The sequence below is a fragment of the Hemiscyllium ocellatum genome, chromosome 4 (genome assembly GCF_020745735.1).
Source record: "Hemiscyllium ocellatum isolate sHemOce1 chromosome 4, sHemOce1.pat.X.cur, whole genome shotgun sequence".
Classification (NCBI taxonomy): Eukaryota; Metazoa; Chordata; class Chondrichthyes; order Orectolobiformes; family Hemiscylliidae; genus Hemiscyllium; species Hemiscyllium ocellatum.
In genome coordinates this window covers 10,358,804-10,382,073 of record NC_083404.1, presented here as the reverse complement: position 1 = coordinate 10,382,073, position 23,270 = coordinate 10,358,804, and the positions used below count along the sequence as shown (strand labels likewise).

The window sequence follows — 23,270 nt, the reverse complement described above, 5'->3', positions numbered from 1 at the left end:
CTGCTCCTTCATCAGGTGTTTGTGATGAGACCAGATTAATATGGTGCTGGAAAAGCGCAGCAGGTCAGGCAGTATCTGAAGAGCAGGAAAATTGACGTTTCATCAAAACGTCAATTCTCCCGCTCCTCGTATGCTACCTGACTTGCTGTGCTTTTCCAGCACCACTCTAATCTTGTCTCTGATATCCAGCATCTGCAGTCCTCACTTTCGCTGGTTGTGATGAGACAACCATCTGATGAAGGGGCAGCGCTCAGAAAGCTAGTGCTTCCAAATAAACCTGTTGGACTATAGCCTGGTGTTGTGTGATTTTTAAAATTAGAAAAAGCCTTATCCCTCACCCACACAAATCCCATAGCCTTATCTCTCTATCCTTGCTGTGGGTCATTGTCAGGTACAGGGAAATCAGTCAGGTTTAGGTTTCCTAAGTTCACTTTGAATGTCCTCAAGGTCCACTTTCCTAATTTTATGCAATCTTGTGTACCTCGGCATCACCCTTGGACTTTCAGTGTTACTTTACTTCCCCCTTTCCCCTCTCTACCATCCCTCAGCCATTCTTTGAAATTCATCAAACATCCCCAGACAGCATCTTCCAAACCCATGTCCACTTCCATCCAGAAGGACAAGGGCAGCAGATACATTAGGGAACACCACCACCTGCAAATTGCCCACTGAGCCATTCACCATCCTGACTTGGAAATATATCGCCATTCCTTCACTATCACAGGGTCAAAATCCTGGAATTCCCTCCCTAAGAGCACTGTGGGTCAACCCACGGCCGGTGGAAATATATTGACGTTCCTTCATTATCATTGGATCAAATTGCTGGAATTCCCTCCTTTACAGTACAGTGGGTCCACAGCACATGGGCGGCAGCTGATCAAGAAGGCAGCTCACCCCCAGTTTCTCAAGGGCAATTAGGGATGAGCAATAAATGCTGGCCTAGCCAGTGACCCCCACATCCCACACGTGAATAGATAAATTGTAAAAAGGCCAATCTTTGAATAATTTGGTCTGCCCTCTGAACTCCTCAGCCTCCTGCTTTGCCATAGATTTTTCCTAAACTCCTTAAGATCCATCTTTTTGACTCTGTTTTAGCACCTCCTGTTGTGTCGACACTGAGTACTCACTCATTACCCATGCCTTATTAAATATGGACCATCTCTCAGCATGAAATGAACATGATGGAGTTGTGTTATTATTCATCTATAGTATACAAGCAGAATTATTTCAGTACAAAGGTAGGAATAGTTAGCCAGAATCTAAATATTTTTATCTTGCCTTTTCTAGGAATATTCTTATGCAGGCTTTGGCCCAGGACAATATGCACAGTATTATAACAATTCTGCGTACCCTTCTCCTTATTTGACAAGCAACAATAGCAATCCAACAACTCCTTCAACTACTACAACATACCAGCTCCAAGATTTATCAACTGTTACGAGCCAAGCCGTTACAGATTCTGCTGCAGGTAATGAAACTGTTTCCATTTTATTGTAAATAAAAAATGTGGGTAGCAGTAACAGCTGGTACATCAAATGTGTGAACAAAACACTCAATGATGTAGGTATTCATAAGAATGAAAATCAATGAGCCTGATGTTCCCGGAGACAGGAAGGACACAAATGTGGAATTTTCTTGCAATAGCAGCAGGACTTTCAGAAGAAGCCTAGATCTGCTGTATTCCACCCTTTTGAAAATGCCGGAAAATCCCTTGGTAGTGATAATGGAAAGGATTGCCAGAGAGATAGATCACGAGAGATCTGGCCAGATCGTGGCAATAGTTACACATTTTTGGGTTAAAAATTCTTCTGTTTATCTCAGGTTTTCAGACCAAGTCCTCCTGGAGAGACTTCTCTGCCTAGACAGCTTGGACGAAAAGCTGTCCAAATTGTAAAATGGTGTTCCTAATGGGCTCTCATGGAGGATAAGAAATGGGTGCATGGATAGAACACTGAATAAGGAGACAGTGCTGGTGATGTGGTCTAGGAGCCCAGAGAAATTCTGTCCGTTGCTGTCACTGAAGGTGCAGTCCTGATTGAGGCTGTGCTTATAGTCATATAGAAGAATACAATATCAAGCTTTAGTTAAAACAAAATGAAATGGCTTTTGCTGCGTAGGTCAATCTACTTTTAGTAATATTGTTCTATTGGGAGCTCCAGGATTTCCTAAGATCCAATACGGTAGGACATGACAGACAGTTGAGATTAGAGTGGTACTGGAAAAGATCATCCCTTCATTCCTGATGAAGGGCTTTTGTCCGAAACATCGATTTTCCTGCTCCTCGGATGCTGCCTGACCTGCTGTGCTTTTCCAGCACCATTCCAATCTTGATTCTAATCTCCAGCATCTGCAGTACCCACTTTCGCCATGATGGACACTTGTTATAATTTCATAAACAGAACAGGATTTCACTTGAAAACAAAAAAGTGCTGGAAATCACAGTGAGTCAGGCAGTATCCATGGAATGAAAGCAAGCTAATGTTTCAAGTCTAAATGACTCTTCATCAGAGTTCGGAACGTTAGCTTGCTCTCTCTCCACAGAAACTGCCTGAACCACTGTGATTTCCAGCAGATCTTGTTTTCATGTGAAATCCTATTCTATTCATGAAATTATAACAATTGTCTGTCATGTCATACCAGAGTTGAAAAGTGTGGTGCTGGAAAACCACAGTCAGTCTGGCAGCATCCCAGGAGCAGGAGAGTCCATGTTTCGGGCATAAGCCCTTCATCAGGAATGTGAGGGGATTGAGGAAGGGGGCTAGAGAGATAAGTGGGGTGTGTGGGGCTAGGGGAAGGCGATAGGTAGATGGAAGTGGGGGATGATGGTGATAGGTTGAAGGAGAGGGTGGATGGAGAGGTGGGAAGGAAGATGGAGAGGTGGGACATTTCAAGAGGGCGGTGCCGAGTTGGAGGGTTGGATCTGGGATGAGGTTGGGGGAGAGGAGTTGTGGAACCTGGTGAAACTTCCTCAGAACTGATGGTAGCTAGGGAAATGTCAGTGTATATGCAACAGGTAGGATGGGGGAGGGGCTAAAACGTTAGGTAGGAATAGAACTCGAAGAGAGAGAGAACTAGAAGGATAGACAAAGGAGTTGAAAACAGTCTGGCTGTGGAGGGTGAATAGCTGTTAATGGCTAACAATGGGTAGTGTGCAATGGCAGACTGTGATAACAAGGCCTGGTGTGTGAGGTAAGGGGCTAGGATATGGGGGAGTTCAGGCCCTAAAATTATTGAACTCGAAATTGAGTCCCCAAGTGGAAAATGAGGTGTTGTTCTTCCAGCCTGCGCTGAGTTTCTCTGGAGCACTGCAGTAAGCCTGAGACAGAGATGTTAGTCGGGGAACAGGGTGGGGTGTTAAATTGGCAGGGAACTGGAAGCTCAGGGTCTTTTTGCAGGCAGAATGTAGAATGGGTGACCACTTTGCAGAATATTCCACCAGATTAGAAAATTAAAGCCAAAAGAGAAAATGCTGGAAAATCTCAGCAGGTCTGGCAGCATCTGTAAGGAGAGAAAAGGGATGACGTTTCGCGTCTAACTGACCCTTTTAGAAAATTAGAAAATACCATGGAGTGGTATGATGAGAATGGGCTTTCATTCATAGTTCACGGGCACTAATTCTTGGCAAAGAGTGAATTGTTTGATTGAGGTAGGAACCAGTTAAAGTAGCCTGTAATCAGGGTTTTGTTGAATTAAGTAACTCTGACTGTGGATAGGCCTTCGAACTAAAAGGCACTGGGCAGAGAAATCCGAAGAGAAAAGTTGAGACAATGTGCTTTGGGAAACAACTAACAGAACAGATGAGGCAGGGACTGAGAGTTTAATGGCAATACTACATCTGTGAATCAGTTCATGCGAACAGCAATTAAAAAATACAATCAAATGCTCACAATCTGAATATACAAAGCACACTGACAGCTCTGTTGTCATTCATTGACTGTGGAGATGGTGACAGCAATGTGTGCCTCTGTGGACTGGATGCCTTATTGTGTCATAGGAATGTTGTTGTTAGGTATAAATGTAGGCCATTCAGCCCTCAGCAAAATTGTGAATCATGTTGTCAACATAGATTGTCATGTCGTCTCCACTTTCTTGTCTTCTTTCCCATAATGCTCATCTCTTTTCTCTATCAAAAATCTATCCAACTTGGCCTTGAATAAAATCGCTGACCCAGTCTGCACTATTTTCTGGAGAACACAACACAGTGACCATTTTATTGAACTTTGCTCATCTCCGCCTGCATACTCTCAGAATCCACTGCATCAAGCCGCTCAGGATCCTGCAGGATTCATTTAAGATTACCTTTTAGGAGAGGAACCTGCCCATCCTCACCTGGTCTGGCTACCTGTGACTCCAGACCCACAGCAATGTGGTGGACTTTCACCTGCCCTCTGGGCAACTAGGGATGGGCAGTACATGCCTAGCCGAAGACGCCCTCCTACTGTGAATGAATTTTAAAAAAAACCTTTCATTCTTCTAAAGTCCAGTGAAAAAAACCTGACCTGTTCAACTTTTCTTCAAGTGCTTCATCCCAGGAATGAGTCAAATGAATAAAACGGTAGTGTATTCTTCTGCTGTCGCTAGAATCTGGTAATTGTCCAGTCCTTGTTTTCCTTAGGACACTTCCATCATGGTTTGTGTGAGGAGTGGAAGGAAGCTAATAGATCCTCACTTTGCTGAAGACTGTATCATTCAGGAAGATTACAGCTGAGTTGCTACATCTTCTCCGCCTTCCCGCACTAATCCCAACTGCTTAATTCCCTTTGTATCCTCGAATTGAGCAATCTTTGTCTTGAACTATTGTCAATGGTTGAACATCCAAGTCTCTCTGGCTTAGTCATGATTTGGAGATGCTAGTATTGGACTAGGGTGTACAAAGTTAAAAATCACACACCAGGTTATAGTCCAACAGGTTTATTTGGAAGCACTAGCTTTTGGAGCGACGCTCCTTCAACAGGTGATTATCTCTGGATTAGAGAATTCTAACGCTATGCAAGCTTTTGAGTGAAGAAATGTCGCCACTAACCAGTCTAAGATGGTCAACACCCTTATTTTGAGATGCAATTCCCAGTTCTAGGTTGCACAGTCAGAGCAAACCATTATCTATCCTCTCTAAAGGCTTTTAAGGATCTTACATGTTTGAATGGGAACATGCACCTTCTCAATTCCAGGGCAAATTGGTGTAGTGTACGCAATCACTCCCTCTTGGCCAACCCCTTTATCCCAGGAATCAGTTAAGTGTAACTGCATTACACGCCCTCTAAGGCAAATGTATACTCCTTTATGTAAGAAGAACAAAACTGTACACAATACACCAGGTGTGGTCCCTCAAAAACCCTCTATAATTGCACTGAGATTACTCTTGTACTCCAACCCTTTTATATTAACGGCTCGGATATCCTTTATTTTTGTAGTTGTTTGCTGTACCTCCGTGTTAACTGCCTGTAATTACTGTACAAGAACACCCTTTGATTGCTGACAGGTCCCTTTGCCATTTAAAAACATTCTACTTCTCTATTTCTCCTACTGTAGTTGATAACTTCAAATGTATCTTCATTATATTGCAAACCCCTGTCCTTGCCCACTTGCTTAATGGGTCCACATCTCTCTGCAGCCTCTTTGCATCCTCCTCGCAGCCTATGCATTGCCATTTCATTAATGGACCAAAGGAATTAATTATGTTCTTTAAAAGGTTTTACATAGGCAAGAAACTGCAACGCCCCCCCCCACAACTCCTCCAGCTGTGAGAGTTATCAACATAGGCTTAACTCATGCTAAAGATTGGAATTTAATGAGACATGCTTAATTTGAGTCAAACAAATTGCATCCAGCAACTTGGTGTTATTAAACTTGCAGAAATTTGCAAGAGAGAACCAAATATTGTCTGGAAATGTAGCACAAAACGGTTTTTTAGGACCATTAAACTTTGGAAGGGAAATAAAACTTGTAAAATGTGCCAACTTTATAATCAGTTCAAAATAATAGGCATGGAAAGTTTTAACTGTCAGAAGTTGGCCATAAATGTTTTGGAGCAATAGCCATCAGGTGATTTGGAGAACAAAGAGTTGCGTCTTGGTTCCTCTGTAAGTAATCAAATTGTCTCATGTTTTTAAATGAAATGAAGAACTGTGGATACTGGAAATCCAAAACAATAGCAGAAATTGCTGGAGAAACTCAACAGGTCTGGCTGCGTCTTTAGAGAGAAGACGGCATTAATGTTTCTAGTCAAGTGACCCTTTAGTTTGGAAGTTTTTCATTCTGAAGAAGAGACTTGAAACCCCAATTTTGCTTACTCCCCGTAGCTGCTGCCAGACCTGCTGAGTTTCTCCAGCAATTTTTCTGAATCATTGTTTGTTTGTAGGTATTTTCTAATCAACCTGCACAGTGATGTTATTTACACACATCTGGAGCAGGTGAGGATTGAACTAGGGCCTTGTGGCTCAGAGATAGGGACACTACCACTGTGCCACAAAAGCCCTCATATATTTATTTGTACAGGTAGTCCCTCAATTGTGAACTAGTTCAGCTGTAGAGTTTGGTCACCAAGTTGATTTATAAACAAATCAAACACTGGACAATATAAAGGAGCTGGCCAGATGGAGAGGGAATGTTTGTATATCGGATCTTGAGAATTACAACCCTGTATGAGATTTCATTTGCAAATACAAGTGTTCATAAATCAAGACCCCCTGTCAAATTGTATTATTATGCTTTGATAAATTAGGTGTAAATGTGTGATTAATATACATACATCCCTTCAACAAATACTGGGTTTTAAAAATTCATTCATGGGGTGGGTGTGTGGATTGCTGTTCAGGGCAGCATTTATTGCCAATCCTAATTGCCTAGGAGAAGGTGGGAGCGAATTGCCTTCTTAAATGGTCACAGTCCACTTGGCGGAGAAGGAGTGTTCCAGGATGTTGACCCAGTGACAGTGAAGCAATATGGTTCCAAGTCAGGATGGTGTGTGGTCTGGCAAGGAACCTGCTGGTTACGATGTTGCCTTGCTTCTTCTGACCTTGTTCTTCCAGGTGGTAGAGGTCACTGCTTTGGAAGGTGCCATTAAAGGAGCTTGACAAGTTGCTGCATTACACCTTGTATATACTACACATTGCTGTCTGTGTACACTGTGGTAGACAGCGCGAAAGGTTAAAGCAGTGTATGGGTTCTTATCAGGGGAGCTGCTTTGTCTTGGATAGTGTCAAACTTCTTGAGTGTTTTCATTGTATTTATCCAGACAAGTAGAGAATATGCCATCACATGTCTTTTTGTTTCTTGTGGATGGTACGCAGTCTTTGAAGGAGAGGTTCTTTGAGGGAGCTGGATTAACTACTTCAGAATTTCCAGCCTTTGAGCTGCTGTTGTGATTACCGTATTTACACGGGTGGTCTGTTTCAGTTTCTGGTCAGTTGGAACCCAGGATGTTGATTACAGGAGATTCAGTGATGGTAATGTCAGATTGGAAATGATTAAATGCTCTTTTGTTGGAGATTATGCAAAAGAAAAGCTTAAAGGAGTAAATTTAGGAGGTTTGAAAATGCAGAATAAGGAGGTCATTTTACCCTGGCACGGTGAGAAGGTAAGGATTGCGTACATTGGCTTAATGCAGAAAAGTTTTTAATGGGAATAAATGAATCTTATAGAGTTCTGCATGTCATCAGATTGGTGGCCTGATAATATTGAAATCAGGAAAATAAAACCATTACTATCTACAATAAGTACATAAGCCAAGTTCTCGTTGGTTACATTGATATAAACTATGAAGCTATGATTCCGAATCTGTGCAGAAAAGTTCATTCCAACCAATGAGGTACTATGGAAGAGGATCTACCTTTTAGGAGTATTTGTTGAGGAACTAGAAACAGAAAATACTGGAGAAACTCTGTAGGTCTCAGCATTTGTGTGGAGAAAAATAGAGCCAAGAGTTTGATATAATTTTTAAGAACTCTGGGTTCTTCAAGGCAGAAGACGAGGAGAAATTTCTTCACCCAGAGAGTGGTGGCTGTGTGGAATGCTCTGCCCCAGAGGGCAGTGGAGGCCCAGTCTCTGGATCCATTTAAGAAAGAGTTGGATAGAGCTCTCAAAGATAGTGGAATCAAGGGTTATGGAGATAAGGCAGGAAGAGGATACTAATTAGGAATGATCAGCCATGATCATATTGAATGGCGGTGCAGGCTCAAAGGGCTGAATGGCCTACTCCTGCACCTATTGTCTATTGAAGCAGATAGATTCTTGACCAGCAATGGAGTCAAAAGTTATCCTGGGTAGGAATGAAAGTGAGATTGAGACCACAATCATATCAGCTATGCTGTGATTGAATGGCAGAGTAAGCTTGAGGATGTATGTTCAGATATTTCTTGGGGCATATGTTCCATTCAAACTGCACAGCCAGGATTGTGGATGGAGCCTTTTACTGGTTGCCCACTCACTGAAAAGGGAGCTACAGCTTTTGAAGTTAAGGGCACACGGGCAACATCTTTATTCAGTGGTGTAGCCATCGAGTTGTAGCTTCAGGATATTAAGTCCATGTCGATTTATTTCACCTTTTTAAAAACTGGGACTGAAATGAGAGAGAGCTGTTTGAAATGGTGGTTGAAAAGCAGGTAACCTGGCAGCCAAGCCAACATCACGTGGGCAGTGATTTGTACAAGCAGTCATTGAAGTTTGCTGATTCGGAGTTGTGGGGGTGTACATCTGCAGTTTTTTTGTTGGCGACAGGAAGGTGTTAGGCCTGTGGACAGTGATCAGTTATCAATGATGGAGGTCTTTTTGTCTGCCAACAATTGTGTGGCTAGTTCTCAGGAACTGATCAGTTTGGAGCTGAAAACAAGATAGAGAGTGTGTGTGTGTGTGTGTGTGTGTGTGTGTATTCAGCTCAAGAGTGGTCCCTCTCTGCAGTCAAACATCACTAAATCTGAGGATAACCAGCATATCTTTCCTACAACAGTTGTGACTTTTAACTGATGAGGCAGAGACCTTTTATAAAACACTTACCAAACACTCGGACCATCCAGAGTAGGATGGCCAAGGCAATGTGTAGGCCAGCTGAAGAGTCATAAAGATTACCTCAAACAACAGAACCTGGAAACTAAAACTATCTTCCCAGTTATCCCCTTCGTTCATGATCTATTTTACCCTGTCTATTTGTCGGTCCATCTCCAGCTGTGTAAGGGGGATTAGAGTTAATTAGTCTCTATATCTCACGTCTAATTACTTGCAATAAATAGTAAGTCTTGTTCAGTACTGAAACCCAACTGGTGCCTTCTATCCATCTTGGTCTGAAAATCAGCAATATTGGGGAAATTTGCATTTTTAACTCTGTGACAACTTTGGGAATAGCAGGGCTCACTTAGCAGCTCACTACCGCAGTGAGCTGACAGTCGACAAAGGAACCTTGCCCAAGACTTTACTTAAAAGCCTACTGTTAGAATTGCTTGGAGATCTGAATGGACTAGATTTTCCTCATCTCAGTGACATGCCAACATTAGGATCATTGCTAGATTCAAACTGCATTGGACTTCAGTGTGTACTGAATGTCAATACTTTCTGGAGATAGTCGCAATATCTACTCTCACGAAGAATGGACAAGAGGTACAAATAGTACAAGGGTTGGGCCCAGGTTAAAGGCCTGCCAGTTATCAAAGTGCCAGCAGCCAGAGGGAAGTGTCATGAGGTACAGTCCAGAATCTTACAAGTGTACAATCTCACGCTTTACTAAATGTAGCTGTTGACAATTCTTAACAAGGGAGGATATGCAACTGGAACTTTTCAGACTTGAGTTCCATGTGATCTGACACTTCTTTTGCATATACTCAGTAGCAATTCCTTGATTATAGATATAGAGTATAATTAACCCTTAACTCCACATCTACCTCAAGTCTTTTTGTTGTATCCATTTAATCATTAACTTTTCACTATGGTTATTTAACTCTTTTCTTGCTGTCCTCACAAGTTTCTTTAGTTTCAGGCATGATTCAAAAGTAGTTAGAGGAATAGTAAATGCATTGTTTATAATTGTCAGAAAAATAACTTGATCCTGGAACGGTCCCAGTGAAAAATAGCTCATGCAACAGTTCTGTTCAAGGGTAGAGTGAGACAGAGAGCAGAACATGGTAGGCAATTAACATCGGTTATAGAGAAATTGCTAAAAAAAATTATTAAGGAGGTTAAAGAAGGACGTTTAGAAAATGATAATGTGGGCAACGTGGCTTTGTGAAAGAGAAAGCATGTAAGGTTGGTTCATTAGGTTTTTTTCAAAAGACTCAACAGGATAAGTGGATAAAAGGGAACCTATAGATGTGGTACAGTCTGGATTTTGGCACAGAGAATAGCAGCAACATGGATAAAGGATTGGCTCACTAAGTTTCGAATCCCCCACGGTAGATATGGAATTTGAATCCAGTAAAGAATGTGGAATTAAGGGTCTAATGATGACCATGAAACCATTGTTGATTGTCATGAAAACCAAAAGCAGAGAAGAGATAAAAATAGAAATTGCTAAAAAAAAAGCTTAGCAGGTCTAACAGCATCTGTGGAGAGAAAGCAGGGCTAACATTTCAGGTCAAGTGACCCTTCCTCAGAAGTCATAAGAGATAAATTGGTCTGTTTCACATTGGCAAGCTGTAACTATGAAGTGTCGCAGGATCTGTGCTGGGGCATCAATTATTTCCAAGCTACATCAATAACTCGGATGATGTGGTCAAACCTACACAAACTAACTTTGTTGGTGACACCAAGATAGGAAGGAAATTAAGTTAACAAAGGAGGTAGAAAGTTTGCAAAAGGAATATGGGCAAGTTAAGTGAGTTGGCAAAATTTGGCAGATGGAGTAAAAGGAAGAAAGTGTAAGTTTGACAGGAAGAATAGAAAAGCAATATGTTATTTAAGTGGAGAGAGGTAAGGAAGCTGGTGGACAGGCATTTCTCGGTGTTCTGGTAGACATATCAGGAGATATTAGTGCGAGGATGAAGCCTGCTATTAAGAAGGCATGGAATGTTGGCCTTTAGGTTATGGTATTCAGATTGAGGAATGTGAGACAAGAGGTGTAATTATCAACAGCAAATGAAATCTTTTTGAACGTGCATGGAACTTTCCTTGAATCTAATATAGCTTTCATTGGTAAATACTTGTAAAATTACAAGCTAAGCGAAACAAAGCATAGACTTGAAATTATTGTTGACAGTATGAAAAATTATGCTCAAAGCCAATACTTAAGCATTTTGGATTTAAATATACTGCTTTTTCAAAGAGGTCTTGCTGTGTACATTTTAAACTGGTTAACTCCTCCATTGAAGTGGTCGAAAGTGGAATATCATGGAAATGTATTTAGCATTCACTTGCTCACCTTACAAATGTTAATTTTGCCCTTCCCAGGCCGTAATATGAGCCTGCCATGCTATCTCAACCATCTTACTGTAAAGATATACAGATCCACAAAATTTCCTCTTGAAATTTTAGGTTCCCTAAGGTTGCAAGTTGACAGCAGACACAGTGATTTCCAAACTCCTTCACCTATTTTTGTTAAAAGTTTATAATGATTCTGTCTTTCAGGAGAGTTTGGTACAATTCACAGCTCGTCAACATCCACTAAAGATTCAGAATTGGATCGATTGCGTCGAGTTTCAGATGGAAAGTCACGTGGCAGAGGCAGAAGAAATAATAACCCTTCACCTCCCCCAGACACTGACCTTGAGGTAAGGCTAACATATTGATTCCATTAAAACTAAGCAAAAAAAAAGCCACACAAAAGATGATGCATGAGCAGCAATAAAGGCTGCATTTGCTAATAGAATAATGAAATTTACATGCATGAAAAATGAAAGTGTTAAACAGCTTAAAATCTTTTTGTGATTTTCTTTTTCGCTAACAGTTAATCGAGTATTGATTTTTTTTAATGTTAATTCTCTTGATAGATGATCTGTTAAATGTATGAATTAGTTAATACAGTCTGATCTAGTAACCATCAAGCATTAATATACTGTCACCTATAACTATTACTTCGTTTGTTGAGTGACTTAGCAATAGATTTTGCTGGCTTTGGTGTACAGCGTAAAGTCCTTTAGTATGTAATGTAGAACGCTGGGTCATGACACAGTAGCACTTAACTACAATTCCCTCTCGTTTCACAATTATTGATTGAGTTATCATTTTTCAGTGTACAAAGGACAACATTGATTTTTTTTCTCTCTCTCTTCACAGCGAGTGTTCATATGGGACTTGGATGAAACAATAATTGTTTTTCACTCCTTGCTAACGGGGTCCTATGCAAATAGATACGGAAGGGTAAGATTTTTAAAATTCTTTTTGTGGGATGTGAGTATTGCTGATAAGGCCAGCATTTATTGAACATCCCTAATTTGCTCTTGACCTGAGGCGATTGTGCACCTGCCTTGATTAGATTAGATTACCTACAGTGTGGAAACAGGCCCTCCGGCCCAATAAATCCACACCGACCCGCTGAAGCACAACCCACCCATACTCCTACATTACCCCTTACCTAACACTACAGGCAATTTAGCATGGCCAATTCTCCTGAGCCGCACATCTTTGGACTGTGGAAGGAAACCGGAGCACCCGGAGGAAACCCACGCAGACACGGGGAGAACGTGCAAACTCCACACAGTCAGTCGCCTGAGGCGGGAAATGAACCCAGATCTCTGGCGCCGTGAGGCAGCAGTGCTAACCACTGTGCCACCTGTTTAGGCTGATACATAATATTCATTCATAACAAATGCAAGTTAATGACTATATTGAACAAGGGAAAACTCTTCCACTGATCTCCTAAGACACCACCATCGCCAATTCCCCCGTTGACTGAGATCACAAGAAGGTAAATTTGAGTTCCATACCAATAAGGTAGCTACAAGAGACCAGGTAGAGCTGAGTATTTGAAAATGTGTTGCTGGAAAAGCGCAGCAGGTCAGGCAGCATTTTCAGCTCTGATCTCCAGCATCTGCAGTCCTCACTTTCTCCTCGAAGAGCTGAGTAGTTGCCTGTATATTGTTTTTTAACTTGTACATGATTTATGGGCTTTGCAGGTTGAAACATTTTTTGCTGTTGAACTGAATTGCTTGCTCGGCCAATATTTTGAGGTTGAGCTTGCAATTTGGATTACCATTTAAGGCTTTGGAGCAGTGTTTCATTGATGTTGCATGTTTTGATTAGGTATCAAAGAGCTTTAGCAAAACTGGTATCAGTGAGGATCAGGGAGGAATCTTTCCACTAGTTGGAGTCATACAAGCATAAAGCAAGGTGGTAATGGTTGCTGGAAGGCCAAGCACCTCAACTCCAGGACTAATCTCCGGGGAGTTCCTCTGGTAGGCTTAACCATCATCAGTTCCTTTACCAATGACCTTTCCACATAAGATGTCATCGATAAGCTGACTCAAGACTTAGGACCTGTATCTTTCAATTTTTTTTTATGCTTAAGCTATTCAAAACAGCGTCTGATTGTGGCGACTGTTGAAGCTTTTCCCTGTATTTTGCTGCGATATTCACCGTGAAAGGCAAGTGACAATGAACACTTCATTCATGTGTGTCTCATTGACATGGTGCATTGCAGAATCTCATCAGGACTCCTCCAAGCCACCTTCCAAACCTGGGAGCTGCTGTCTCGAGGAACATGGGCAGCAGGTACATGGGAGCACCACCACCTGGCAGTCTCTCTCCAAGCCAGTAGCCATCTTGACTTGGAAGAGTGTCGCCGTTCCTTCACTGTCGCTGCCTCAAAATGGTGGAGTTCCCACTCTAACATGGGATACACTCTAAGCATGTCAGGTGTATCAATCCCCAGGGGACTACAGCAGTTCAAGATGGCAGCTCATCATCACCATCTCCAGGGCAATCAGGGATAAGCAACAACTACTGGCCTAGCTAGCGACAGCCAAATCCTATGCCTGAATAAAGAAGAGTACTGACAAAGTGGCTTGCGTCTGCTATTTTACAACTCTCTTTGATGTTCTCAATGTCTTGACATCACTAAATCTAAAGGAAGTACAGCAAACTGAGTGTTATCTGGAACTCCACCAATTGGAATGCTCCACCAATCAGAATCTCAGATAACCCTTGGAGATGTCATTGATGTGATATAAAACACCTATGTTTTCCGTCTCAAGTGATTGTCGAGGAAGAGGCTGAAGGTTAAAATATTTTTTACAGTGAAGAATCAGAGATGGAGAGATTCAACTAGTAGTACTCATTGTCAAGGAATATTTTTGTTCAATTCCTATTCTTGCCACAAACTATTAGACAGCAGCACAGCTCAATCTCAGTGCATACCGAATAAGTTCAATTTTACTGTGGAACTTCGGTATTTTATATTCCTTTTATCTTTTGCTAAGTCTCAGCACAGTGTGAAGCTAGATAACATTGTAACCAACCTATTCCATATCTGATCAAGGTGCAAATACAGTCATATCCGCACATTGACAGTAAGAGCATAGGAACAGGAGTAGGCCATTCGGCCTGCCTCACCATTCAATATCATCGTGTTGGATTGTCCACATTGATGCCTTTATCCCACTCCATCCCCCCATCCCTTTATTTCACAGAATCCCTACAGTGTGGAAACAGGCCCTTCAGTCCAAGTCCATGCCAACTCTCTGGAGTAACCCACCCAGACCCATTCCCCTACTCTATTATCCTGTATTCAGCCCTGGCTAATGCACCTAACCTACACATCCCTGAACACTGTGGGCAATTTAGCATGGCTAATTCACCTAACCTGCACATTTTAGGATTGTGGGAGGAAACTGGAGCACCTGGAGGAAACCCATGCAGACATGAGAATGTGCAAACTCCACACAGACAGTCACCTGAGGTTGGAATTGAACCCAGGTCTCTGGCGCTGTGAGACAGCCATGCTAACCCAAATCTTATTTATATAAAACAAAGAAGTGCAGATGCTGGCGATCAGAAACAGAAATTGCTGGGAAAACACAACAGTGTGTATGGAGAGAAATCAGAGTTAATATTTTTATTCAGAAGAGGCTTCACCTCCCCTCACACCCTGGGCTCCATTCTTATTTAGCAGCTTCTATGCGACACCTTGTTGAAGGCCTTCTGGAAATTCCAATAGATCACGTCCACTGGCTCTCCTTTGTCTATCTTACCTCCTTAAACAGACTTTTCAGGCATGACCTCCCCTTGACAAGACCCTATTTCACCATGCACTTCCAAGCACTCCAATCTCATCCATAATAATGAACTGTAAAATCTTACCAACTATTGAGGTCAGGCTAGGCTAGCCAGCCTATTGTCCCCTGTCTTCTGGCTCTCTCTCTTCTTAAACATTGTTTTTCAATTTTCTATGTTTCTGTGTAAAACTTCATTGTACCTGTCACCAAGCCCTCTTGTAATAAGTCTTCACATGATGCGTTGCTTTAAATCATGTGTGCACAGATTTGAGGGTGGGAGGGGAAATGTGGTGGGGGTGAAGGAATCAGAAATGTGACCCAGGGTGGAAAGATCAAGTCGAGGTCAGGAGGGAGGTGGAACAGACTGGGATTGGGAGGATGGAAACTGGGATCCGGGTGAGAACTGGAGTGTGTGGTGGAGGGGGGGAGCGCGACAGACTGGAGTCTGGAAGGGAGTCAAAGCAGGAGAGAGAGTCTCCCAGCTTCTGCTCCCTCCTCGTGCCATCCCCTCCTGGGTCCTGGACTCTCCTGGTCAACTCCAGTGTCTAGGCCCTCTTCCCTTCCCAGTCCAGGGGCTCCCTGCTGTGTATTCAGTGTCCCTCAGCCCTCTCTCAACACTGATGCCCAGTTCAAAATCACATGCTTCCTGGTGCAAGCACTTCCACGTGATGTCACACATGAAGATGACATCAGTGTTTGGAACCATGCATTCCCTAATCAATGTGCGTGCATAGTTGCCTGCAATGGGTTGGTGCAAGCAAACACTGCCTTGCAATAAATACAGATACCTTCCTAACTGCCTGCTGCATCTGTATGTTAGTCTTCAGTGACTACCTGGCAAGTACATTCCAGACTCCTAACACTGATTATTCAAGAAATACTTTGAGCATCTGTTTTTCCGACCATGCTCCTCTTCCCAAAGTCTATCCAAAAGCTCTTGAAGCTGCTTAGCATTTTCCTCATAGCACGCAACCCCCCCCCCCCCCCAACTTTGTTTTGTTTTATTTCCAACTTGGAACTGTTATATTCGGCCCCCACATCTGACTCGTTGGGAACAGATGGAGCTCAAGTACTGTCCCTTGATGGACCTCACCAGTACAGCCTGCCCATACAAGAATGAGCTGTTCATTCCCACTCTTTTCCACCTATTAGCTAATCCTTAATCCATGCCAGCACGTTGTCCATGTATTCTAATTTTGCTAACCATTCTTCTGTAGGGGATTTTATCAAAAGCCTTCCAAATGTCCAAGTAGATGACTTCCTTTCATTAATGCTGTCAGTGCCATCCTTGTAAAAACTTGCAACAGGCTTGTCGAACACCAGTTTACTTTCACAAATCTGTGCTGACTATGCCCAGGTTAGTATTGTTCAATGTCCATTTGTCACATCGTTATAATGGATTTGAGCTTTTTACTTCTTACTGATATAAGACTAAAAGATTTGTAGTTCCTGATTTTTTTCTCTCCTGCCCTTTTTAAACAGTGGGGTGACATTTATTACCTTCCAATCTTCAGAAAGCATTTCAGAATATATAGAATCATTGACAATTGTCATAAATATATCAATCATCTCCATAGCTGCCTCTTTGAACATTTTGGGTTTTGGAATATCAGTTCCTTGGGGACTTATCAACCTTCAGTCCCACTAATTTATTTAAAACAACCTTCTTACTAATACTCATTTCCTTCAATTCCTTATTCTCCCTCATCACGTGAATCTCTAACTCTGAGAGATTACTTAGACCTTCCTCAATGAAAACTAGGCACAAAGTAATAACTGTTTTTCTGCCACTGCTGTCTTCCCCATTGTAAACTCTCCGGATGCATGTGTGTCCAGTCTAATATTTCCTGTTGATGTACCAACAGAAGTATTTACAATACATTGTAATGTTTCATGTTAGTTTGCATTCACTTTGTATTCTCTTTCTTTATTATTTTCTTGGTCCTGCTTTGATCTTTCCTGGATCTTGCCAATCCTTCTGGCAGTGTTATAGTGTTTTCTTTATCTTTTAGTCTTATAAGATCCTTACCTTCTGTGTTAATTTGGTTTGACTGACATTTTTGGGGTGTATTTGAGCGTAGAATGAATACCTGTAAACTATGTAATCATTCTTTAAAGACTTTCCATCGTCTGTGTACCATCATACGTACCTTTTGAAGTATTTCTTTTCCAATTCAATTCAGCCTGTTAGCCCCTCATACCTTCATAATTTCCTTTAACCCCCTTGCTTCAGATTGAAACCTCACTTGAAAACACAATGCAAAATTTTATCACATTCACTCAACTCCAATTAGCCTTTCTTCCATTATAAAATACAAGGCCTAAAATAACCTGTTCTGCAGTCAGTTCCCCACTGTATTGCTCGAGGAAACCGTCCCTCAAGCAAAGCACATACTCCACAGCATCAGTCTCACCAGGGTTACCCAGTCTCAATGTATATTGTAGCCTCCCGTGACTAGTGTATTACTCATGCCACATGCTTCGCTCCCAATTGATCTCATCATTAATGTCATACCCATGCCACCATTAATACTTGGTGGTCGATCGATGAGTCCAATGTTAGCTGCCCTTGTTGTTTCCTAACTCCACCATGACTAATTTCACATTTTCTTCATCTAATCTGACCTCCTGTATTAATGTACAATTCCTTCTTTTCTCATCTGCACAGCACCAACTTTCCTGTTTTACCTCCTCTTCGTAAGTGAATATTTAGTTTGCAATCTTGGTCAACCTGCAACCATGTTTCCATTGTGACAAATAGATGATAGCCATTGACATTTATCCCTGCCTATAATTCATCTACTTGGGTGCGAATGTTGCATGCATTCAGATGGAGTGCCCTCAACTTGTCTTTTTGACACTGTTTCACAGTCTAACCTTAGTTGGTGCACACTTTTATTTTGGCTGTCTTCTAATTTAACTCAGCATTTTTCTTCTTCCTGTTGGCAGCTTTCCTTCCTTCCAATTTGAGCGACCTTTCTGGTTCCCATTCCCCTGAAAGCAGCATTGACAATTTTCCCCGTGAGGCTTTCAGTCCTGGTCCTGTTAAGATATAACCCATCCAGCTTTTCCAGGTCTCACCTGACTGAGAACTAGCCTCAGGGCCTCAGAACGATGATGTCTTCCCTACTATTCCAATTCTTCAGCAATATATTCAATCCCTCAATCCTTCTGGTTTTAAGTGCATTAATTCTTGTTACTGGGAGTTATCTGAAGATTACTGCTCTTCACCTCCTTATTTTTAATTTGCTTCCCAACTCCCAAAAAAACCTACTTTTGGCATCTCATCCATCTATGCATCTATGTCATTGATACCAATGTGGACCATGACCTTCCCTTTTTTTCCCTTTAAGCCGAAATGCTTATTCCCTGGTGAGACTAACACATTACTGCCCACTCCTAATGTCCTTGAGAAGGTGGTGATGAGCTACCTTTAGATCTGTTGCATACCTTGTGATGTAGGGTCAGTGCAGTGCAGTTAGGGAGGGGGGGGGTTCCAGTCTTTGCTGCAATAACAGCGAAGGAAAAAGTTACAAGTCACACGATTCCAGGTTATAGACCAACAGGTTTATTTCAAATCACAAGTTTTTAGAGCACTGCTTCTTCATCAGGTGAAGTGGAGGGAAATGCACAGGCACAGAATTTATAGGTGGAGAGATAATGGCAAGATAGTTCCAGGTAATTAAGAGTGTCAACAGATAAGTGTAAATGGTGTGAATGGAGTGTCAACAGGCTGAATAACATGTCTTTGCAGGGTTTGTAAATTTTGAGGCATGTCGAGGTTGCTACATCTTTACTGGTGGTAAACCTGGTGGTCATTCCCATTGCGCTGGATTGAGCCAAAGTACCCTGCATAGCTTTGGCCAAGCAAGCCAGGCCAGTACTTACCCTGCTGCTGTGAAACTGAAGAAAACAGAAAGGCAGCAAAACCTGAAGGACTTGGAAAAACTTTCAAGTTTTATTTCTGTAGAATGCAAAGAGTTTGTCTCCATCAGGAAATGTTTTCAGCAGTCTGGGTTTTTATATTAGTGTTGTCTCAAGAGTTGTTTGTAATTTTCAGATATATTCATGCTACAGGTCATTCTAAAAGCACATGGTTGGCAACTATGCGTACCAATTTATTGATGTAGCTTTGTGGGATGCTCATTACACAATCCCAACAAGTATTTTAAAATGAATTGCCTCAACATAGAATGAGCATCAACAGCTAGGAACCTACAGTAATGCTAATAGCTGTGCCTGGATTGGTGAAATACTGTAAAGTGTTCCCAGGGTCACTGCTAGATCCAGTTTTGCTTTAAAAATACTTTAACAAATCATATGCCACAAGTACTTCACTTTAAACATGTGACACGTTGAGAAAATGAGCAGTCAGTGATGGACATGGCCTGATGGCCCGTTTGAGTACAACGTTCAAAGTTTTGTAGGAATGCTTTTAGTTTTGCCAAGAAATTTGGGTGGCTTTTTTTTCTCAAAGCAGTTCCACACATGTCAATTTTATTATAGGGTTTATTGATTCAGTGCATAGGCTGTACCAAGTGAATGAGTGTACAAGGTTATCACTTAGGATTGGAGGTTTATTGGGTTTGATGGGGACATGAGTTGACGTCAAGATGACATGAGGCCATAAATTAACATTGGGAGTTAATGGGTGCAATAGGAGGTGCGTGGTGAGAAATGATCACTAAATGAGTCCAGGTCTTATGCTGAGAGCTAGAAGGAAACTTATAGTGGAATGGGGAGGATCCAGTCATTAGATCCAGGTAGGTATCAATGATTTCACAAAAACTGGAAAATAAGTTCTGCATAGAGATTATGACAAGATTAGATTAGATTACTTACAGTGTGGAAACAGGCCCTTCGGCCCAACAAGTCCACACCGACCCGCCGAAGCGCAACCCACCCATACCCCTACATTTACCCCTTACCTAACACTACGGGAAATTTAGCATGGCCAATTCACCTGACTCACACATCTTTGGACTGTGGGAGGAAAGCGGAGCACCCGGAGGAAACCCACGCAGACACGGGGAGAACGTGCAAACTCCTCTTAGATTAGATTAGATTACTTACAGTGTGGAAACAGGCCCTTCGGCCCAACAAGTCCACACCGACCCGCCGAAGCGCAACCCACCCATACCCCTACATTTACCCCTTACCTAACACTATGGGCAATTTAGCATGGCCAATTCACCTGACCCGCACATCTTTGGACTGTGGGAGGAAACCGGAGCACCCAGAGGAAACCCACGCAGACACGGGGAGAACGTGCAAACTCCACACAGTCAGTCTCCTGAGGCAGGAATTGAACCCAGGTCCCTGGCGCTGTGAGGCAGCAGTGCTAACCACTGTGCCACCGTGCCGCCCACAAGTGAGATACTGTACTGAAAATCAGAGCCTGACAGTTTAGACTCTCTGATTACCTGAGCAATGTACAAGTTGACATAAAGTATTCCACATCTCCGGCCAATCTGATTCTCCACCTTGATCTCCTGAATCACAAGTAAATCTTAATTACAACCCAATGCCATCCCTGACTAACCTTTCGCTATTTTCCTTTCCTGTCATATCCCCCTCATTGTTCAGGACCCAAACCCATAATGACTATCACAATGTGTTTGTTTACATCAACAATTACTTTACTTTGTTATGAGTGCTTGATATATTCAGACACAGAGCCTTTAGTTTTGTATTTTGTGTTGTCTTTGTTACATCTAGACTTGATGATATATTCCATTATTTTCCCTCGGACCTCTCTTCCCATGTTATAGTTTTCTCTCTTAGCTCCTTATCCTTTGATATTCCACAACCTTCCATATTTGATCCTTCATTTCCATTATTTAGTTTAAAATCCTCTCACCTTCCCTAGTTATATGTTGTGTAGGAACATTTCAGGTGCACTGCTCCCAATATTGGTGCCTGTGGGTCACAAGCTTCTCCAAAACAAGCCTTTTGGTCAATTATTCAGCTCTTTAATTTTATGTCATAGGGGAATTAGTCACTTTGTGGGAGTGGTCTCCAGGCCCTCAAACAGTAACCACAATGTAGGTTGAAGTACACAGAAAGAAACATTGTGCGTTTCTGATAATAATTGTGGTGACTTTAGCCTACATATAAACTGGAAAAATCAGATTGCCATTAATAGTCATATCATGCTTTTGAAATAATTTTGCAGCACATTCTGGAACTGACCAGACAGCAGTTTATATCAGATTTGGTATTGGTGTATTTTAACAGGATTATTTAATTACCTCAAAACTAAGGGCCCCCCTTCCCCCCCCCCCCCCCCCCCCCCCACCTCACCGAGGTAGAAACAACCCCAATATGGTTAAATTTTATATCCAGTTTCTAAGGTTAGTATTTTAAACCTAAAAGAGACAACAATGTAAACTAAAGTTGAACATAAATAAGCTGAATGAATGATGATTTATTGTCACTTGTATTTGACAGTGAATAATACAGAAAAGCTTCAACTTGGTTTATCAATATCGACACAATGACAGACATAGAGTCATAGAGATGTACAGAACAGAAACAGACCCTTCGATCCAACCTGTCCATGCCAACCAAATATCCCCAACCCAATCTAGTGCCACCTTCCGGCACCCGGCCCATATCCCCCCAAACCCTTCCTATTCATATACCCATCCAAATGCCTTTTAAATGTTGTAATTGTACCAGCCTCCACCACTTCCTCTGGCACCCTCTGTGTGAAAAAGTTGCCCCTTAGGTCTCTTTTATATCTTCCCCTCTTACCTTAAACCTATGCCCTCTAGTTCTGGACTCCCCGACCCCAGGGGAATAGACTTTGACTATTTACCCTATACATGCCCCTCATAATTTTGTAAACATCTATAAGGTCACCCCTCAGCCTCTGATGGTCCAGGGAAAACAGCCCTAGCCTATTCAACCTCTCCCTCTAGCTCAAATCTTCTAATCCTGGTAATGTCCTTGTAAATCTTTTCTGAACCCTTTCAAGTTTCACAACATCCTTCCCATCCAAAAGTGGCCTAACCAGCATTCTGTACAGCTGCAACATGACCTCCCAATTCCTGTACTCAATACTCTGACCAATAAAGGAAAGCATACTAAATGCTTTCTTCATTATCCTATCTACCTGCGACTCTATTTTCAAGGAGCAATGAACCTGCACTCCAAGGTGTCTTTGTTCAACATCACTCCCGAGGACCTTACCAGTAAATGGATAAGTCCTGCTAAGATTTGCTTTTCCAAAATGCAGCACCTCGCATTCATCTAAATTAAACTGCCACTTCTCAGCCCATTGGCCCATCTTATCAAGATGAGGTAATGTTCTAAACTGTCCACTACACTTCCAATTTTTGGCGTCATCTGCAAACTTACTAACTGTACCGGTTATGCTCACATCCAAATCATTTGTATAAATGATGAAAAGTAGTGGACCCATACATTCAAAGAGAAATTTCAGAATATTCAGTAAGGATATTCCTGCTATAAAGAAAAATTCTAAAAGGGAAAACCCATCATCTGTGGTTAACCAAAGAGAGTCAAAAAAGTATCAGCCTTAAGGGAAAAGCATATAACTCTGCAAAGGGGTGTGGCAGCCCAGATGACTGGTCAGAAGATAAACAATGAGAGACAGTCACAAAAGGTTCATCAGGAGGAAGGAATTAGAATATGAGAAGAATGTAAAAATGGACACATGAATTTCTGCAAATGTTTAAATTAGAATAAATAAAAGTGAGTGTTGGTGTTCTAGAAAGGATTTAATATTAAATAATAAGGAAATGGCATATGAAATGAACACATTAAATCATAGAATCCCAATAATGTGCAAACAGGTCATTTTAGCCCAATAAGTCCACACCGATCCTCTGAAGAGTAGCCCACCCAGACCCATTCCCCTACATTTACCCCTGAACATTTTGGACAATTTAGCATGGCCAGTTCACTGACCCTGTACATCTGTAGATTGTGGGAGAAAACCAGAGCACCCAGACACAGGGCAAACATGCTTGCTCCACACAGACAATAGCCCAAAGTTAGAATTGAACTGAGGTCCCGGGCACTGTGAGGTTGTAGTGCTAACCACTGAGCCACCATGTCAATGTTCCAAAATTCCCTAGATTCCAGAAAGGTTCCATAATCTGTCCATTCAAG

At 41.9% G+C, this 23,270-nt stretch overlaps 1 protein-coding gene across 9 annotated transcripts in view; it reads left to right on the top strand.

Annotated features, from left to right (window-relative positions):
* The window catches only part of eya1 (EYA transcriptional coactivator and phosphatase 1), a 224,641-nt gene that overhangs the window by 102,886 nt on the left and 98,485 nt on the right, over positions 1 to 23,270 (top strand). For all 9 annotated transcript variants that reach the window (XM_060822745.1, XM_060822744.1, XM_060822751.1 and 6 more), the window contains 3 exons: positions 1,288 to 1,468; positions 11,548 to 11,690; positions 12,196 to 12,279. In XM_060822745.1, the coding sequence (XP_060678728.1) occupies positions 1,288 to 1,468; positions 11,548 to 11,690; positions 12,196 to 12,279 (408 nt within the window). The remainder of the gene's footprint in view (positions 1 to 1,287; positions 1,469 to 11,547; positions 11,691 to 12,195; positions 12,280 to 23,270) is intronic.